The sequence below is a fragment of the Rhincodon typus genome, chromosome 7 (genome assembly GCF_021869965.1).
Source record: "Rhincodon typus isolate 14 chromosome 7, sRhiTyp1.1, whole genome shotgun sequence".
NCBI classification, from domain to species: Eukaryota; Metazoa; Chordata; class Chondrichthyes; order Orectolobiformes; family Rhincodontidae; genus Rhincodon; species Rhincodon typus.
The window spans coordinates 46,299,631-46,315,220 of NC_063338.1; the positions used below are offsets into that span (position 1 = coordinate 46,299,631).

A 15,590-nucleotide genomic window follows, 5' to 3' on the forward strand; every position below is an offset into this window, starting at 1 on the left:
TTACAAATTGCTTTGCATATACTTCAAGTTATTAGGTCTAAAGGTTTCAGGATAGCATTAAGTGAATGTAAAGTGTCAGACAGATACCAAGACATTGTGCAACATTGTGAGTAAATGTCACACAATGGTGACCCAAACTGAAGGCATTTAAAGTAAGGTAAAGTATACACGTCTAGAGAAGAAATTAAGCTGAAAACCATTTGCAGTAGGAAGAATAGAGCTCTGGAGTTCTAGTTAGTAAAACTTAAGCAAAGTCCACGCTTATCAGCTGAAACAAATATAAAATCCAAAACTTGGACTTGTAAATCTAAACATGTCAGAAGAGATTTGCAGCATTTTGAAAGCCACTTGCTGATGAACAGATCCTAGAAAATTGCAGAGGAGAATGTGATGTCCTCCAGATTCAGAGAAGCAATAGCTTACATGCTCTGAAAATCATCAACCGAGCAAATACACTGAATCTTAAAATGGAAATATAGACTGGTTAGCCTGATATCGATAGTACAGAAAATGCTGGAGTTCGTTATAAATTATTTAATAGCAGAGCACTTCGAAAATAGTGAAGGGTTGGTCAGAGTTAGCATGGATTTATAAAAGAGAAATCATGTTTTGACAAATTTATTGGAATTTTTTTGAGGGTGTAACCGTGGTGTTGATCAGGGGAACAATGGATGTGGTTTACCTTGATTTTCAGGAGGTGTTCGACAAGATCCTACACAAGAGATTAGCAAGTAAAATTAAAATGCATAGGATTGGTGGTTGGGTACTGACATGGCTAAAGAACTGGCTGGCACACAGGATAAAGAAAATTGAAATAAACATGCCATTTCTGAGTGACAACTAGTGACCAGTGGGGTGCCACAGGGATCAATGCTTGAACCCCAGCTATTCACAAAATACATTCATGATTTAGAGGAGGCAATTAAATGTTATATCTCCAGATTGGCAAATGACACAAAGCTGGGTGGGTGGGTAAACTATGAGGATACAGAGATGATTCAGTGTGATTTGGACAAGTTGAGTGAGTTGGCAAATGCATGGCAGATACAACATTTAAAAGGCACCTGGATGGTACTTGAATATGGCTATGCATTGCCTTATATTTCTCAATATTCCATGCAACGTACCTTCCACTTTTTGAAAATCACTGTCTTCATGACACCTTGGTACACATTCATCTATGTTCAGAACTGAAGATATTTTACCTACAATGCATAAACGAAAGGACAACACTATTCAAAATTGCACATTAGAATAAGCACCATTGATTAACACTCTCAGGTTCCTGTCAGTGATCCAAATATTAATTTAATCATAGACAGCCATCATACTAGTCATGTTTTTGACAAGGAATTTTGTCAGAAACTTCCAGGTTTTAGTTGAAAAGGACCAGAGTCTACTGGCTATATCTGTAGTTTAATCTCTGAATCTTTGTGGCCTTAAATTGTCCTACACTAATTTACCTGAAATATAGAGCCAAGTTAACATTTGGTTATCAGCTGAAAGCAGTGTAAATATGAGCAGAAGTACAATTTAACTCGAACTTTGGGACAATTTAATACACAGGATACCCTGTTTTATTTAATTAGATAAATTACACTTAAGTGTAGTATCAATGAACTATAATCCTTGAGGAAAAGTTGAGAACAAAGGGTTACAGTTTAAAAACTAAGAGTTTCCCATTTAAGACTTGAGATGAGGAGAAACTTTTTCACTCAGAGTTGTTTATCTGCAGAATTTTGTTCTCTAGGGAGCAGGAGCTGGGTCATTGAATAGATTCAAGAGACTGAAATGATAAAATTTGGATCAGCAAGGGAGTTAAGGTTAGAGACCAAGCAGGAAAATGGAATTGAAGGCACAATCTCATCGGCCGTAATCTAATTTAATGATGGAGCAGGGCCCTGGGGCTAAATGGCCTACTTGTGCTCCTAATACTTGTGTTCAATACCGCCTTTCTACCTATCCAGCAATGTATCATTTCACAGCACATGGTGAGATCTGAGAAATACATTTGATGTGCCCAAGATTATTTTGAGCTGCTACGAACAGGACATAACACCACTTTAACACAGCCTCCACTCCTTCATACTTCTTCACTGCTGAGATAAGAATCTACATTCTATTAGCCTTTTATGTTATGGGAGATTGAAAATGTAGCAGCAGTAATTTAGATAAAGATGAAAATAGCTAAAATAGCGTTGGAAAGGTATCATTTCCAGCCACTACCAGGCACAAGTGAAGAATGCACCTCTATGAATACTCAAAAAATTCAACTTTATCTGGGATGAACCAGTCTGCTTGATCAGCATCCCATTCACCATGTCGAAAATTCACTCCCTCCACGTTAGCAAACTGTGATCACGTCAACTCACAAAAACTTCTTCAAAAGCACCTCTTGCTACAACCTCAACTACCTGACAGGATAAGTGCAGCAGGTACAAGGAAAAACCACTGCCTTAAATTGCATGGGATTGAGGGTAATGTACTGACATGGAGAGGCAACTGGTTAGTAGACAGGAAACAAAGAGTAGGAATAAACAGGCAATTTTCTGAGTATTAGCCAGTAACTAGTGAAGTACCGCAGGGATCAGTGCTTGGACCCCAACTATTCACAATATATATTAATGATTAAATGTGGTAATTACATCTCACATCTTTACATTTGCAGACAACACAAAGCTAGGTGGGAGGTTGAACTGTGTGAATGATATAGAGATGCTTCAGTGTGATTTGGATAAGTTGACTGAATTGGCAAAAGCAGAAAGGCAGATTATTATGTGAATAGCGATGGATTGGGAAAGGGGAGGTGCAACAAGACCCAAGTGTTCTTGTACTCCAGTCACTGAAAGTAAGCATGTAGGTGCAGCAGGTGTTGAAGAAGGCAAATGTTCTATTGACCTTCATAGCGAGAGGATTTGAATAAAGGAGCAGGGATGTCTTGCTGCAACTATACAGGGCCTTTGTGAGATCACACCTGGAGTATTGTGTACTGTTTTGGTTTCCTTATCTGAGGAAGGATGTTCTGGCTATAGAGGGAATGCAATGAAGAATTACCAGACTAATCCCTGAGAAGGCAGGATTTACGTATGAAGAGAGACTGGATTAGCTATATTAACTGGAGTTTAGAACAATGGGAGGACACCTCACAGAAAGCTATAAAATTCTAACAGGACAAGACAGGGTAAACACAAGAAGAATGACCAGGGAGTCCATGCCAGAGGTAACAGTCTAAAGATACAAGGTAGGCCATTTAGGATGGAGATGAGGAGAAATTTACAGAAGTACAGAAGTACAGTGACAAGTGTATGATGTTGCCACACACAGCACCATCTTAGGTACAAGGTACCTAGAATCAAAAACTTAGGTAAAACATTAGTAAAAGACAGAAATAAAGTTTAAATGTTAAGTCTAATGAACCTGCATAGAATAAGCAGAAAAATAAAGAAATAAGGCAATAGTTAACATTTAACAAAAACAGAAGGTGTTGAAAAAGCTCAGCAGGTCTGGCAGCATCTGGCAGCATCCGCTTCAATTCCAAAAACTCCAAACTTCAACAACTGAAAGCAAACACTAAAACCCTGGAGATAGTAAGAACTGCCGATGCTGGAGTCAGAGATAACACAGTGTGGAGCTGGAGGAACACAGCAGGCCAGGCAGCGTCAGAGGAGCAGGAAAGCTGACCTTTCAGGTCAGGACCCTTCTTCCTGACGTTTCGGGTTGGGACCCTTCTTCGAAAAAGGAAGAAGGGTCCCGACCCGAAACATCAGCTTTCCTGCTCCTCTGATGCTGCCTGGCCTGCTGTGTTCCTCCAGCTCCACACTGTGTTAACTAAAACCCTGGACTTGTGTGGGCCTGACTCCTCACACTCATGCTTCCTTTGTCTAATTTTAAAAAACCCAAAGCTATTTACTCTGCTTCCCATGGAGCAGATGCCTAGACATCACGTTGACAACACCTCTCTTCAGGAGAAACAGGACAGAACAAATCCCTCTTAAAGGCACGTACCGTCACATCAGCCTTTAAAATTCTTGCAAATCAGTGCTTCTGGTGGCTGTTAGATACCCTGGTCTCTGTACAGGTGCAGTGCAAAATTAATCAGCTCTCCCACCAATGAAATTTACAGACTAGTTTTATACAATGCATGCTTGTCTTTATCCTGGATCTAACAACTAATTTAAAATTTAATGCAAGAAAGTTTTGTGGTCTGGTTACTCAGTTCTGATTTGGAACAATTTTTAGTGCACCAAACATGGTCATTTTTACTATATTCAGTCAAGTGCAACCCTCTCATTTTTTTGCAAATGCAGCTGCAACGCTCCAAAATGATAGCTAACTCTATTTTGTTCTGTCAATTTTCTACAGGAATTCTGGTCATTTGTAATTTCTCAAATGTTTCACTCAAACCATGTTCACGATCATAAAATTATTCATTTGAGTAGAGTATAACTTCTGCTTCAGTTAAGTCTACAACATTAAGAACATTCATTCAAAAATGCTACTAATAATACCAGTTATACAGTATTTGAAAGCATATTGTCCCAGGGTGACTGTACACATGCATAAGCACTGTCTGTTGTCCTTCAACAATAAAGCATGATTCAGTTCACAAAAATCACTTTCAGGGCTTTGATGAACTCGGTGGAATGATGGAGAAACAGCAAACTGAGCAAGCCTCAGCATCATATCATGCTCAGTATCTATACCCAATGCTTCAGGCACTGAACACATTATCTCTCCTGGTTTTATTTTATTTAAATCCAACAAATCACCCACTAGACAATTCACAATTCATGAACAGAACATTTCAAATTTCCAGAACCTGCAGTTCTGCGTGTTTAATGAACAATTCACTCCAGGTTTTAGATATAGTTAATCAATCTGTTCAGACATGCTCTTACACATCTCTAATGCAGGTAGGTCTTGAACTGAGGCCACTTGGTTCAGAGGTATTACCGCCATGCCACAAGAGTCTACTTTACAGGATGCATGCCAAATGCATACCATCTGGCGCTGATGCAAAAATTAAGACATAAGATTTCAGAAGACAGTTAGGCCAGTTGGCCCATTGAGTCTGCTCTGCCATTGATCATGGCTGATATGTTTCTCAATCCCATTCTGCTGCCTTGTCCCCATAACCTTTGATCCCATTACTAATCAAGAACCTATCTATTTCATTCTTAAGTACACTTAACGAATTGGCCTCCACAGCTTTCTGCAGTTCCACAGATTCACCATCGTCTGGCTGAAGGAATTCCTCCTCATCTCAGTTCTATAGGGTCATGCCTTCACTCTGAGGTAATGCCCTCAGGTCCTTGTTTCTCCAGCTAGTGGAAATATCTTCTCCTTCTAATTTCCAGCGAGTCCTCAACTGGTCCTCATGTAGCAAGCACCTTCATCCCAGGATCATTCTTGTAAACCTCCTCTGGATCCCCTTCAATGCCAACATATCCTTTGTATATGTGGACCAAAATTGTTCATAATATCCCAAATGCAGTCTGACCATATACAGTCTCAACATAACTCTCAGCAGCACTGCTCTTATATTCCAGCTCTCTTGAAATGTATACTAATTGCCTTCCTAACTGCCAACTGAATCTGCATGTTAACCTTAAGAGGATCCTGAACTCAGACTCCCAAGTCCATTTATGCTTCAGATTTACAAACCCTTTCCGCATTTAGAAAATAGTCTGTACCTCTATTCTTGCTATGAAAATGCATTACCTCACACTTTCCCATATTCTATTCCGTCTGCCACTTCTTTACCCACTCTCCTAGCCTGTCCAAGTCCTTCTGCAACCTCTTCAACAATACCTGTCCTTCCATCTATCTTTGTGTCATCTGCAAACTTAGCAACAATGCCTCTCAGTTCCTTCGTCCAGATCGTTAATCATTATAACGCGCATAGTTGTCCCAACACAGAGCCCTGCTCCACTATTCTCCACGAGTCACCGGTTGCCATTCCTGAAAAAGACCCCTTTGTCCCTACATTCTGCCTTCTGCCAGTCAGCCAATCCTTTATTCCTTTGCGGCAGGTTGATTCTTTCAATTAAAATAAACTTACTGGAACTGGCACTAGATGTACTCAGCGACCTTCTGCTCAGAGGCGTGAGGTTGGCAGCCGTCGCCATTTACTTAATGAAATCAAAACATGGATCGAAGTTAATTTCCGAGCACAGACATTAATAACCCATTTCATTCAGCTCACAACAGCCTTGTCGCGTGTTCCTTTCCCACAGTTGCCCAGCAACAGCGCCGGAAGTATGAAGAAGGGCATCCACCTGAATGTATTCCTGTTACCATGGTAACCAGCCCAAAGGCCCGCGGACACTGGGCTGAATGTGCGCATGTTCCGGGCTGGGCTTCTGGCCACTCGTTAGCGCCGCCGCTGGACGGTGCGTGGAAGTGGAGCGGAGCAGCGCGGGATTTCCTTCACCCTGGGGCACTGTGACGCCAGAGAGGGATTCATGTTCAATGAGCATCTTCTGGACATTAGCAGAGGTATCTCGCGCTTGGACCGTTGTGTCTTATCAACATTGACAATCCCTCCCAGGTACAGAAGTTGAAAATATTTCAGAAAACTAACGAAATGGCTTGCTGCTGACGGTAGCGATCAGTCGGGTTAGTAATAGCTTGTACTATCTGCTGCAGGTTTATTTTTACACATAGTTCCTTCAGTGAGTCTATACAAGGAAAACTGAGATTCTAAGGTCTATTTTCGGGCCTACCCAGAGTCAGCAGCTTGAAGAGATGTGTGACCAAAACCAAAGTCAGATATTTGCGGAAACGTTTAGAATGTTATTGTTGTATTATTTGAACTGCTATCACATTGTTTTGTAAATATTATAGCCAGGATCTGACATTGCTGTAGTGTTTATAGAGGGCTGGGAAATAATTACTATATTCTGGCGTTGTCACATTTTACTGCTACACGGCAGTCATGTGCTGAGTATTAATGTATGTCAGCTATGTAGAGAGATTCATAATATAAGATCAGAAGGAATAGGATCAAGAATAGGCCTTTCATCCATTTGACCCATCTCCACCATTCAATAAAGTTGATCTGATTGTGGTCTTAACTCCACTTTCCTGCCTACTAGGTGACCCTTGGCACCTTTTGTCCGATAAAATTGCTCCAAAATCAGCTCTGATATTATTCAGTGACCCAGCCTCCACAGCTCCGTGAATAAATAATTCCCAAGATGAAAGACTCTTTGAGAGAATAAACCCCTCCTCCTCTCCATTTTAAATGGGAGATTACTTCTGAACTTTGCCCCTATTTCTAGATTCGCCAATCCTATCAGCATTTAGCCTGTAAAGGCCAACAAAATCTTGAATGTTTCAAGATGATGATTTTATTCTAAAATATGATGTGTATAAGCCCAATCTGTTTACTGTTTCCTCCTAAAACAATCCCTTCATCCCTGGAATCAGCCTAGTAGACGTTCTCTGCATAACACAAGTATGACCCTTTAGAAAAGTAACCAAAATACTCCAGGTGTGATCTCACCAATGCTCAACATGCTTACAGCAAGACTTCCTTACTTTTTACGCTCTCATCGCTCCTGCAATGAAGGCCAAGATTCCATCTGCCTTCTAAATTACTTGCTTCATCTACATGCTAACTTTTAGTGATTCAGGTACAAGGACAGCAAGTCCCTCTGTACCACAGAGTGCAGCACAGTGGCTCAGGGACCCAGATTTGATTCCATCCTTGAGCAACTGTCTGTGTGGAGTTTGCACATTCTCTCCGTGTCAGCGTGGGTTTCCTCCAAGTGTTCCGGTTTCCTCCCACAGGTTAGGTAGATTGGCCATGCTAAATTGTCCATAGTGTCTAGGGATGTGCAGGCTAGGTGGATTAGCGATGGGAAATGTAGAGTTACAGGGATAGGGTAGTGTGTGGGTCTGGGTGGGATGGACTTTGGAGACTTGATTTGGACTCAATGGGCCAAATGGCCTGCTTCCACACTGCAAGGATTCTGTAATTCACATGAAGTCTCTCTGACTTTAAATAATATTCTGTTTTTCTATTCTTTCTGCCAAAGTGAAGAACCCCACATTTTGCCACATTACACCCTTCCCTTGCCTAGTCATTTAACCTACTTTATATCTCTTTACAAAACTCTTTGCATTCTCTTCAAACTTAGTTTCCCATCTGAATTAGTAACGGGGAGAGAGAGAAAAACTGAGTGAATTTTGCAAAAATGGAAAGAGTGATGTGGCAGCAATACGCACATCATCTGTCCATGATGGAGGCATTTGAGAAATTTAAAGAAAACTGCAGACCGAGATGGAGTAGCTTTCTAAAAGGCATTAATGAAGAAGTAAAGATCAACAAGCTACTTTTGTGGGCAGGAGAGAAGGAGTTAAAATTTGATGACTATCTGGGAGCTGCATGAAAATAACTTCAAAAGTTCAGACAATCTTTTTCAAATTTTTGACATCTTCAGCCAAAATCAAATCATCAGATCAACCAATACCATCTGCAAGGCCTTAGGCAGGAATTGAGTGAGCCTGTTGATATCCTCAAGTACAAAAGTAGTTGATTGCTAGGACAAGTTCACAATATTACAGGTTCAATACACTGCCAGAGTTCATGAAACCATGAGTAGACATGTTAAGATATTAGACTACTCAATCGAGCTAACTTTCATTTAGTCGAGAGATACTGCTGATACGGTGAGATGGTAACAAATGAATGCACAGACAGACAAAGATGCAAAAGAGCTGTAGATGGCCACATGAATTCATAGACACATATGAATCAAAATGTGGACCTTGTGAATAGCCAAATTACTGGTACAGTAAGTTGAACAATGAAAGAAAATGGTATGTTAGTTATCAGAGACAGAGCAGTAAATGTAAAAGAAACCAAAGCTTCATACTCAAAAAGATGAAAATGAGGTTTTTTTTAATCCATTTGTGGGATGTGAGCATCGCTGCCTGGCCAGCATTTGTTGCCTGTCCTCCTTGCCCTTGAGTAGGTGGTGGTGAGCTGCCTTCCTGAATTTCTGCAGTCCCACAATGACCCACAATGCCATTCAGGTGGGAGTTCCAGGATTTTTACTGAGTGACAGTGAAGGAATCAAGTCAGGATGGTGAGTGGCTTGGAGCAGAACTTCCATGTGGTGGTGTTCAGAAGCATCTGCTTCCCTTGTCCTTCTACATGGAAGTGGTCATTGATTTCGACGGTGCTGTCTTTGGTGAATTTCTGCAGTGCATCTTGTAGATAGTACACACAGCTGCTACTGAGTGTCAGTGGTGGAGGGAGTGGATGTTTGTTGATGTTGTGCCAAACAAGTAGGCTGCTTTGTCCAATATGGTGTCAAACTTCTTGAGTGTTGTTGGAGCTGCACCCATCTAGGCAAGCAGGGGATATTCCTTCACACTTCTGACTTGTGCCTTGTAGATGGATACACTTTGGAAAGTCAGGAGGTGAGTTTTTCGCAGCAATATTCCTAGCCTTTGACCTGTTTTGTAGCTACTGTGTAGTGGTTCGGTTGAGTTTCAGGTCAATGGTAACCCCAAGGATATTGATAGTGGGGGATTCAGTAATGGTAACATGATTGAATATTGTGGGGCATTGCTTAGATTGGTTCTTACTGGTAAATGTCATAGAGTGGCATTTGTGTAGCATGAATGTTATTTGCCACTTGTCAGCCCAAGCCTGGATATTGTTCAGATCTTGTTGCATTGGAACACGGACTGCTTCAGTATCTGAGGAGTCAGAAATAGTGTTGAACATTGTGCAATCATCAGCAAACATCCTCATGTCTAACCTTGATATGGAAACAAGGTTGTTGATGAAGCTGTTGAAGATGCTTGGGCCTGGGACACTCCCCTGAGGAACACCTGCAGAGATATCCTGAAGCTGAGATGACTGACCTCCAACAACCACAATCATCTTCCTATGTGTCAGGTATGACTCCGACCAAGAGAGGGTTTGCCTCCTGATACTCATTGATTCCAGTTTTACTAGGGCTTTTTGATGCCACACTAGGTCAAATATGGCCTTGATGTCAAGGGCTGTCACTCTTGCCTCATCTCAGGAATTCAGCTCTTTTGTCAATGTTTGAACCAAGGCAATAATGAGGTCAGGAGCTGAGTGGCCGTGGTGGAACCCAAACTGGGCATCACTGAGCATGTTATTTGCTGAGCAGGTGCTGCTTGATAGCACTGTTGATATTATTTGATTGTATTTGATTTGATTTATTATTGTCACATGTACTGAAGTACAGAGAAAAGTATTGTTTATGTGCTAAATGGACAACTCATATCTCACATAAATACATCAGGGTAATAGAACAGAATGCAGAATACAGTGTTACAGCTACAGAGAAGGTGCAGAGAAAGATCAACTCTAATATATATGAGAGGTCTGTTTGTAAATCTGATAACAGCAGGGAAGAAGCTGTTTTCAAATCTGTTGGTACATGTTTCAAACTTTTGTATCTTCCACCTGATGGAAGAGGGTGGAAGAGTATAACTGGGGTGGGAGGTGGTCTTTGATTGTGTTGGTTGCTTTCCCAAGGCAGCAGTAAGTGTAGACGGAGTCAGTGCAAGGAAGGCTGCTTTGCATGATGGACTGGGCTGCATTCACAACTCTCTAGAATTTTTTGTGGTCTTGGACAGAGCACTTGCTGTACCAAGCTGTGATGCATTCAGAAATGATGCTTTCTATGGTAAGAGTCATTGTGGACATGCCGAATTTCCTTAGCCTTCTGAGGAATTAGAGGCATTGGTGTGCTTTCCTGACTGTAGTGTCAACATGAATGACCATGATAGATCATTGGTGATATTTACTCCTAGGAACTTGAAGCTCTTGACCAACTCCACCTCAGTACCATTGACACAGACAGGAGCGTGTCCTTCACTTTGCTTCCTCAAGTCAATGATCAGCTCCTTCGTTTTGCTGACATTAAGGGAGAGATTGGGATCTTTACATCATGCCACAAAGCTGTCTATCTCTTTCCTGTACTCTGGTTGTTGTTTGAAATCCAACCCATTATGATGGTGTCATCAGCAAATTTGTAAATGGAGTCAGAACTGAATTTGACCACACAGTTATGAGTATAGTAAGGGGGTGTATGCAGCCTTGTGGGGCACCGGTGTTGAGAATTGTTGTAGAGAAGGTGTTGTCACCTATCCTTACTTATTGCAATCTGCGAATCAGGAAGTTGAGGATCCAGTTGCAGAGGACAGAGCAGAGTCCTAGTTTTCGGAGTTTGGAGATAAATTTGGTTGGAACTGTAGTGTTGAAAGCGGAGCTAAAATCAACAAGTAGGACTTTGACGTAGGTGTCCTTGTTATTCAGATTTTCCAGGATGAGTGTAGGGCAAGGGAGATGGTGTCTGCTATGCGCTTATTTTAACAGTAGGCAAATTATAATGGATCAAGGCAATCTGGGAGGCTGGAGCGGATGTCTGTCATTCCTAACCTCTCAAAGCACTTATTAATGATAGATGTCAGAGCCACCAGGCAGTAGTCATCAAGACACATTGCCTGTATTTTCTTTGGCAGCGGGTTATTAGTGGTCATCTTGAAACTTGTGGCAATCTCACATCGTAGCAAGGAGAGGTTAAAGATGTCTGCAAACACTCTTGCCAGTTGGTCCGTGCAGGATCTGAGTGCACAACTGGGGACTTCATCTGTGCCAGTTGCTTTCCATGGGTTCACCCCTTCCATCACTTTACTGATGACGAGAGTAGACTGATGGGGCAGTAATCAACTCAGTTCTATTAATCCTGCTTTTTATGTAGAGGACATACATGGACAATTTTCCACATTGTTGGGCAGATGTCAGTGTTGTAACTTTGCTGGAAGAGCTTGTTTAGGGGAGCAGCAAGTTCTGGAGCACAGGTCTTCAGTACTGTTGCCAGAATGTTGTCAGGGCCCATAGCCTTTGCAGTATCCAGTGTCCAACCTTTTCTTGATATAATGTGGACTGAATCGAATTGGCTGAGGACTGGTATTTGTAATGCTGGGGACAATTGGAGGAGGCTGCGATGGATCATCCACTCGATTGCTGTGAGTACTTCAGCCTTTTCTTTTCCACCGTTGTATTGGCCTCTTCCATCATTGAGGATAGGGTTATTTGTGGACCCTCCTCCACTAGTGAGTTGTTTAATTGTCCATCACCATTTGTGACTGCAAATGCAGGACTGCAGAGCTTAGATTTGGTCTGTTAGTTAATCGCTTAGTTCTGTCTATCACTTGCTGCTTATGCTGTTTGGCATGCAAGTAGTCCTGTTTGGGAGCTTCACCATGTTGTCGTCTCATTTTTAGCTATGCCTGGCGCTGCACCTGGTATGCCTTCCTGCACTCTCCATTGAATCAGGACTGATCTTGGTGGTGATGAGTGGCCTTGGAAATGCAGTAATTTGGAATGGGAGTGCATAAGGGTTAAATGGGGGATGAGGCTGAGCCTGGAATAGGGGCTTGACGAAGACCTTAGGACTTGCTTTTCAAAAGGTTCCTTCATCTAAGCTATGTTTCATAACCCCTCTAACATGACCCAGCACTTTTTTAAAGAGCTGGCCCAACTCCATGAAGTGGGACAAGAGTAGAATACCCCTTTCTTGCAACAGAGCCAGCCAGCTCGTGAGTACGTGATGCAGCTTTGTGATGCCAACCAGCCAACACTCTTAAGCACAGATGAAAACTGGAAAGCCTAGGGATGGTATGGGGAATTTCAGAACCAGTAAGTATCCACCATTTTTTAAAAGGATTCCTGAGTGATTCTGACTCAGCAAAAACCCAGGCCTTTTTCTAAAAAAATTTTCTTTTCAAGTTTTGATTTATTAGTCCTGATAAAAATCATCATGATTGTAACATACAAACATGCTCCAGCTTGTTCCAATTTCAACCCTCTTAAACAAATCAACTTGTCTTGATAGAGGCCTGACAACAAGTAATATGGACAAACATGAACTATTTCCCTTGAAGCTGGCTGTATTCCAGGTGTCTGTACTTTTGAATTATTGGCAGCCTTTTCAGCCGAGAGAACAACGCAAGAAATTAACAAATTAATATAATTCCATTTTAAAATAACCTGTTTTCCAGCTTACTTATAATTCCATACAATGATATAATTGAGGTTTCATAATGTAAAGCGTAACAGTTCATGTTTCTATCATATACCATCATTTATTAATTTGTCTAGGGAGTACTCAAAGTAGGATGGAGTTTGCCTTCAACTTCATAATTCCCTTATGAACTAGTTTACAGAGGGAAAATAGAAGGGTTGTGTCAAGTTATTCATCTGTGTTGTGGAACTTTTCAGTGTAATAAGTGTCAGGGTGAGTAGGGAACTTGACCATAATTTTGCAATATAGTCAACGTGAGATTTTCAGCCAAGCCCAAACCATTCATTCTCTCCTTATTTTTGTTTTAAACAGAATAAAGTATCCAGAGAATGAAGACTTTACTTGTTTTTGATTTTGATCACACAATTGTAGATGGAAACAGTGACACTTGGGTTGTGAAATGTATACCTGAAAAGAAGCTTCCAGATTGGCTTCGTGAAACATATGATGGAACACAGTGGAATGAATACATGCAAAAGATCTTTGCCTATTTTGGAGACCAAGGAATCAAGGAATCTGAAATGAAAAACATTATGCAATCCATGCCATATACTGCAGGGATGGTTGATCTCCTGAAGTTCATTTGCCAAAAGAAAGATCAAGTTGACTGCATAATAATTTCTGATTCTAATACATGTTTCATCAATTGGATTTTAGAAGTAACAAATAGCAACTCGGTATTTAACAGCATTCTTACAAATCCAGCAAATTTTGAACAAAATCATCTTATAATTAAGAGTTTTCATTCTCACAACTGTCCAAATTGCCCTGATAATCTTTGCAAAAAAAAAGCACTGGATGATTTTATTGCTGATCAACTTAAAGCAGGAGTACAGTATCAAAGAATCATTTATACTGGTGATGGAGCGAATGACTTGTGCCCGATTAAAGGTTTGAAAGAGTGTGATGTTGCTATGGTAAGAAAAGGATACAAGTTAGAAAAACTGATTCATGAATTGGTTGATGGAGACTCTGGTTCAGTGCTGCCATCAATTGTGATATGGTTGTCAGGTGAAGAAATCCTGTCTTATTTGAGAAAATGTTTGAAAACTTAAGGAAATCCTTGCTTTATTTATAAACCTGAGCAAACAAAAAGCCCATAATTTAATTTCATTTGATTATAATTCAAAAGCACATCAATCATAAACATTACTAAAAAGAGACAAGATGTCAAATCTTTTAATCTTTCACTCTTCAGAGCACCAAATCCTGATGAGGGCAAGACAAAAAGCTTTGATTCATTATCTTCTTTCAGCAATCTTTAAATTCTATACTATCAAGCAGTTGTTATTCATAAAAATTTATCAGCAGATTTCTAGGATGACAACATTTTTCTTAGGCATTCTAACCTCAGCAAGCTATCAATAATGACACTGTGGGTTGACTGTTTTTCCACCCATTATACCCTTGTACCCTTACCCTAAGATCTGACTTTTGTACTCTTAATTCACTAACAAAGAAGTTGCCAAGTTGCTCCTTAAATTTTACTGTATGACATTTCCCGTTGTTATCCTGGAATAGTGTTTAAATTGAGTACACCGTGTGTAATGAGATTGTACTTTATAAAGTTACTTGTTACATTAGGATTAATCTTGCAGGTGGAGAGTAGTGCATTACTCAGGGTTCAATTAAATATACATATTTCATAATTCTGTTAAATTTCAACTACATCAACATGGTGGAACAAAGCAAATTTGCAACTATCATGAAACAAAAAGTTATATTTCAATAGGCTGTTTGTCTACTGGATTCTTTTTCAATCTAAGAAAGTTCATATGTGTACTTAATACCAAGATATACTGTTAATCATCAGGTAAGCACACAGTGCCATTGCATAATGGCTGAGAATTTGCAGTAAAATAAAAGCAGTATTTCTGATTGGTGAAACAAGTTGTAGGGAAGCTTATTCAGTTTTTGTTTGGTTTGTCTTATGGTGTGTTTTTGCAAAAGGCTAGGGACTTATTTGTAGTGCGCTTAAGGGAAAAATCACTTGGTCCTCACCTGAATTTGTATATTGGTGATGTTTTTAAGGAAAATGTTTTCCACTCCTAAATTATGATGGGCATTGAATTCAAAAGGGTACCACAGCTGTGTTCAGCTTATACAGAAATAAAATGTTCATTGATTGTGTGCTTGTTCAATACCTTTGTCTTTTAAATATCAAATTTATATCTATTAATAGTTTATTTCAAAAACTGGGTAGCACAGTTAATGAAATGTTTCAATATGTTTGCTGTCTAAAAATGATGCACTGGTTTTTAGAAAATGGTCCATACAGTGAGACACTGTTAATAAATTATTTAAATTATACCAATGGATTTTTGTTTTTAGTTTTTCCTTCTGAAATAACAGATTTTGATTATTTTGCAGTTGCATGTTAGATACTAATCCTACTGCATACATTGTTTAAAACGCAAACAACATTTGGTTCTTTCTTTTTATGTGAAAGCACATTTTCTTTTAGCTAAGTGGCTTGAAAACATTCTTGGAAATAGACTGCATCTTTTT

At 40.1% G+C, this 15,590-nt stretch overlaps 2 protein-coding genes across 4 annotated transcripts in view; one reads left to right on the plus strand and one right to left on the minus strand.

The window, feature by feature from the left end:
- cfap210 (cilia and flagella associated protein 210) overlaps positions 1-6,212 on the minus strand; it is a 44,283-nt gene extending 38,071 nt beyond the window's left edge. The window contains exons 1-2 of one of the 2 annotated variants that reach the window (XM_020516950.2): positions 6,062-6,212; positions 1,128-1,205 (exon numbers count right to left, since the gene is read on the minus strand). In XM_020516950.2, coding sequence (XP_020372539.1) covers positions 1,128-1,205; positions 6,062-6,128 — 145 coding nt within the window. In that variant the 5' untranslated portion in view covers positions 6,129-6,212. The remainder of the gene's footprint in view (positions 1-1,127; positions 1,206-6,061) is intronic. The other variant, XM_048599370.1, reaches the window with a different exon arrangement.
- Positions 6,213-6,422: 210 nt separating this feature from the next.
- phospho2 (phosphatase, orphan 2) lies at positions 6,423-15,346 on the plus strand. 2 transcript variants are annotated; one of them, XM_048599121.1, is made up of 2 exons: positions 6,423-6,618; positions 13,395-15,346. In XM_048599121.1, exon 2 carries the CDS (start codon positions 13,412-13,414, stop codon positions 14,135-14,137), a length of 726 nt encoding a protein of 241 aa, XP_048455078.1. In that variant the 5' UTR covers positions 6,423-6,618; positions 13,395-13,411; the 3' UTR covers positions 14,138-15,346. The 2 variants fall into 2 exon arrangements, with proteins under 2 accessions (XP_048455078.1, XP_020372540.1); XM_020516951.2 differs by having other exon boundaries at positions 6,423-6,550.
- The last annotated feature ends 244 nt before the right edge of the window (positions 15,347-15,590 follow it).